The sequence below is a fragment of the Sus scrofa genome, chromosome 5 (genome assembly GCF_000003025.6).
Source record: "Sus scrofa isolate TJ Tabasco breed Duroc chromosome 5, Sscrofa11.1, whole genome shotgun sequence".
Lineage (NCBI taxonomy): Eukaryota > Metazoa > Chordata > Mammalia > Artiodactyla > Suidae > Sus > Sus scrofa.
The window spans coordinates 20,487,495-20,492,859 of NC_010447.5; the positions used below are offsets into that span (position 1 = coordinate 20,487,495).

The window sequence follows — 5,365 nt, forward strand, 5'->3', positions numbered from 1 at the left end:
TTTGCTGAAGAAATCTTGTTCAGACACCCAGCTCATAGAACAGTTGGTTCTTGCCCTTGCTGTGTTGACTGATATCATGTCCTATACCTACATCATCAAGACCATCATAAAGTTCCCATCTGCCCAGCAAAAGATGAAGGCCTTCTCTACCTGCTCTTCTCACCTAATGGTGGTTTCTATCACCTATGCCAGTTATTCATCTATGGCTAACCTTCAGCAAAGGATGATGTAGCAATTAATAAGTGCGTGTCCGTGCTCGCCGCTTCAGTTGCCCCCATGTTAAACCCATTTCTTTATACCCTGAGGAACAAGCAAGCGAAACGAGCTTTCACAGACTTAATAATCAAAGGAATTTCATTGATCTCAAAGAAGCAAAGGAACGTTGAAAGCAACATAAAATAGAAATGTAAATACAAAAGGAGCAGTGCACCTTAAAGTCATACTCTTCAAGTATCTTTTCTCCCTCTTTCTGCCACACTTGCAGCCTATGGAAGTTCCCAGGCCAGGCACTGAATCCAAGCTGCAGCTGCAGCCTGTTCCAGAGCTGCAGCAATGCTGAATCCTTAACCTGCTGCACCACAGCAGGAACTCCATAATCTTCAGTTCTTAACTACTGTGCCCCGTTCTACTCTATGTTCACATTAAATGCTTACAACACTGTTACTCCTGAATTTTTGCCCCCAAATCATCATTTCAATGCTTTTGTATATAATCACATTGAGACATTTCAACCCTTGTTGGAAATAAATGTTCTCCAAGATGACATGTCATATCAAGAGAACATGAAATCAAATTTCTAGGAAAAGGGCCTTACTTAAACTCTAACATGGCTCTATTTGATAAAAAAAAAAGTAGTAATTCCTACTTGCAAAGTAAAAAATCAAATTCTGGAACTAATAGGATAATAATGAAGCCATGGTATCCATTACTTTCTTTAAAACCAAAATTCCAAAAAGAATACAATTACAGTTCCTCTTCTCAAGCAGGAATAAGATAATTTTCAAAATATTAAATGAGTTAGTTTGAGTAAAAAGGAATGTATTCCAACATTAAGGGTTTCTACACCAGGAGGTCTATATCTATCTTGTTAAAAAAATATATATATAAAGCCCAAAGATTTAGAGTTTAGTGACTGGATTCTCTCTAAAGTGGAAGTACACAGCCTCTACATTAACTCATCAACCACGTGGCAGTGATCTGATAAAATGTGGTGAGATAACAAAACCTTCTTTATGATACAAACAGAGCTAAGTTAAGCCATCAGCAGCCAGTAGTGATTCTGTCTGCTTGGTTCACTGCTGCAGTATTACCACCTTGAATAGTGCACAGAATATATAATAGGTTCTCAACAAATGTCAACAGAAATTAACAGCTGGGATTTAGAAAACATAAAAGAAAAAAATGTGTGAGGAGCAAGTGGAAAAGGCCTTTTCCTTTGCTCAGCAGAGGGGATCCTCAGAATTGTTTTAAGGATGAATGCATAAGAAAGAATCACCAGTGTTATGGTTACCATGAGCGTGAATGTTGCCAAGAAAAATGCCATGAGCTCTAGGAATGCTGTGTCTGTGCAGGAGATTAGAAGCATGGGAGAAGTGTCACAGGTGAAGTGGTCAATGATGTTGGAGTCGCAGAAATCCAGCTGAAGTCCCATGATCACAGGTGGAAAGATAATGAGAAATCCAACCAGCCAAGAACTAACGACAAGCTGGTTGCAGATTCTGCTGTTCATTATTGTCATGTAATGCAGGGGCTTCCAAATGGCCACGTACCGATCATAGGACATAGCAGTCAGAAGGAAAAATTCTGTTGCACCAAGGAGTATGAAGAAAAAGACCTGGGCCATGCAAGAATGATAGGAAATGGCCCTGTCTCCTGTTACAATGCTGACCAGAAATCGAGGAATACACACTGTGGTGAATGAGATTTCTAGGAAAGAGAAGTTCCTAAGGAAGAAATACATGGGAGTTTTGAGGTGTGAATCTATCAGAGTGAGGGTGATAATTGTCAGGTTTCCAGTTATACTCAGTATATATGTGAAAAATAGAAATAGAAAAATCAAAACATTTAGCTCTGGATCATCTGTTAATCCCAGAAGTATGAACTCATTTACAGATGTCTGATTTTTCATTTCTTAATTGCTTCTTCCAGGCTTATAAATGCAAACAAGAAACAAGACTTAGTGAACATAGGATTACTTTTTTAAAATCTCCTCTGCTGGTTTAAGAAATGTATAATATAATGGAGTGATAAATTATTAACCAGATTTTACTGAATTCTGAAAATCTATCTAAGCCAGGACAGAAAAACTTGTATCTTATAGATCACAGTGAGTCAATTTGATCGGACTAATAATCACATTTGTATAGAAATATACCTATCAAATGTATTGTACTTTCTTTTAAAAGTTTGATCATATGTGTAGAAAAATTAGGTAGACCTCTACAACATGTTCTAATGTTCAGTCACCACATGTTCTAATGATTTTTCTGAAAATGAAACATTTTGAAGTTTGTCCTTTTCGAGAGTTATTTTCCATAATTTTTTCAAGGTCTATAATGTCATTCCTGCCTACGTAGATAATTAGTAACTTACTGAAAGGGCCAGAGACATCAAAATTAATATTTATATACTCCTAAACAAACAATACCAAGACAATTTTTTCTTTTGAGAATTACGTAATAATCTTTCATTTTAGAAGAGATTCTTACAACCAAAGTTAATTGAGCTAAATTATAAATTGAGTATAAAATGGAAAAAAAATCAATGAGATGAGAAATGAAAAATGTACTCACAATTGCATAATCCCATGTGGTAGCAATTTGACTGTTCAAACTCAAGTATTCTGTTGCTTTCTTTTGAGAGTCAGTGTGTGATGCTTTACATTTGGAGTATTTCATAGATTTCACAGCTTGTTTCTTACATAGTAGGTAGGTGGAAGTTGGCAGAATGATCTTGGTTGTATAGAGTGAGATGAAACATATTGAAAGAATTGAAGATGAAGGGATTGCTTTTCTTTTTTCTATTTCTCACCTACTATTGTGGTGTAACTGGAATTGGATCATTATCTCACTCTGCTGGATCCACTTAAAACCCATGTATTTTTTCCTCAAAATTTCTTTTCAGATCTCATTTACAACTGCTGTATTCAGATTCCTATTACTTATCAATGGGAAGAACAATTACTATAAGCATGTTTCATCTCAAATTATTTTTTACAGGACTCTTTGAGGATACCGAATTCTTTCTCTTGCAACCATAGGATATGATCGCTTGTGGCATTTGTAAACTGCATTATACGACATCATGAGCAACACATTAGCACATGGTTGTCTGCTGTTGGGGGGCAAGCACTTCTGATTATCCTCCTCCACTCAGTAGATTTTAAACGGAATTCCTGTGATTCTAATCTCATTGATACATTTTAGCCTTGATGTGTCTCCCTCACAAAGATCTCATGCTCAGACACATGGTTATTGAGCAGATGGTATTATGCTGGCGTGAGCTGACTCTCATCATCACTTGTAGGTGTAGTTCTCTCCTACATATATATAGGACGATTCTAAAATTCCCTTCTGCCCAACAAAGAAAAAAGCTTTTTCCACATGTTTTCCACATGAATTGTCAGTTTCATCACCTAATGGCAGCTGCTTATCATTACAATAAACCATCTGCAAGAAGAGGTAAATTCAATTAAAGGAGTGGCTTGTTTTTCTTCCATATAAACATGCTGAATCCTTTTATATATATCTGAGAATAAGCAAAGTTACCAAGCTTTCAGGTCACTCAAAAAACTGGTATTCTCTTTTAAGAAAGTAAGGGTATCTTTGATAAACAACTCAGATGACACATTTCTATACTTTTTTTTTCATAAAGCTACACAAAGAGTGTTATTTTGTATTATAAGATCAATCAGTGAATGAACTCACTGGCATTTTCATTTTTTACCTTCAAATTAATATTGAGTACTAATATTGATATTGTCTGTGAGGAACACAATATATCATTTTTAAAATTTTACCCAGACTTTAAGTCATTCTTTTTCCTTCTTTTAGATTTTTTTCCGCAATATTTATAATATTGTGTAGGGACATCATCCTTTTATAATTAATTATCTGAATAAATTTTATATTGTTCAGGCAACACTAGTGATCATTTCTTTATATCACCACAGTAAGTCTAGTTATATCATCCATTTGTTGAGCTCAAAACAGAATAGTCACATACTAATTAGGGAATTCTTAGCAATGTGAACAAATATTATTAGGTCGGAATCTAGATGAAATGGGAAAATGTTGAAAGAATACAAAATTAAAACTTCACAAAAAAGAAGAACATTTCGGTGCATTTTCTATTTTACAAAACTTAATATTATACTTCAAAATCTTCTCACAAAGAAATCTCACAAACCCATGTGGCCTCAAATGCTGATTACTATCAAAGGGATAAAAAATCCAATATACTGAAATTCCTTTAAAAATGCATGAAGAAGGATACTTTCCTCACTCATTTTAAAAAATTCACTCCAAATCTGATAATAACAGAAAAAGCAATTTACAATTGTTAAGTGTAGACCACCACCCCTCTGATCACAGATGCAAATCCTTGAACAATTTATTTTCAACCTCAAAATAACAACACAATTAAAATATGGTAAGAATAATTAGTAGACACTTACGCAATTAAGGAAGTTACATGAATAAGCAATAGGCACATGGAACAAGCTCAATAACATCATTCTAAGGAAAATTCAAGTATAATAAAGAATAAATGTGAGCCACACATTTTTTCAATTGGCTACAATCAGACTACAGGCTGACAATATTGTGTCACAAATAAGGACAGAGCAACTGGAAACGCATATGCAAGTGACGGTGGACCATTAATGAACTGATAACCAGATGGGAAAATATTCTGCAGATTCATATGAAGTTAAACCTAGTTATCAATATATGTCTTAGCAAATGCTCTCCTAGTTTTTTACCTAAGAAAATGAAACAGACATTCCCCTAAATTATATACATCATGATGTTTGTATCACCTGGGATTCATTTCAGCTTGAAAAGTGTAAACATTCCCAAATGTTCGTCAAAGAGAACAGAGAGAACCTATTGGTATAATTCATACCATGGAAACCACTCAAGTTGCCCAGAAATAAATACGAAACAGCAATAGAAAATTCAAAAATATTATTCTGAATAAAAGATGTCAACATGCTGCATTTCATAGTTTTTAACATTACTGAAAACAAGTTAAAAGCCGTAGTGACAAAATCCAGGTCAGTGAACTGAATGAGATCAGAATGGGTGTTCCTTTTTCAGCTCAAGATTAGAACCCAACATAATGTCTGTGAGGATGGGGTTTCACC

The 5,365-nt window shown here is 34.9% G+C and overlaps 1 protein-coding gene across 1 annotated transcript; it reads right to left on the reverse strand.

The window, feature by feature from the left end:
• LOC110260570 (olfactory receptor 6C76-like) lies at positions 236–2,984 on the reverse strand. The gene is made up of 2 exons (XM_021091224.1): positions 1,351–2,984; positions 236–300 (listed from the first exon to the last, which is right to left on the reverse strand). Exons 1-2 carry the CDS (start codon positions 2,126–2,128, stop codon positions 236–238), a joined length of 843 nt encoding a protein of 280 aa, XP_020946883.1. The 5' UTR covers positions 2,129–2,984.

Bases quoted from the DNA above. Each gene is read 5' to 3' on its own strand.
- LOC110260570 (XM_021091224.1), bottom strand. From the start codon at position 2,128: ATGAAAAATCAGACATCTGTAAATGAGTTCATACTTCTGGGATTAACA. The intron at 301-1,350 runs GTTGAGAACCTA...CTTGTTCCTCAG, and splicing joins GTTAATTTCTGTTGACATTT to GGTATAAAGAAATGGGTTTA.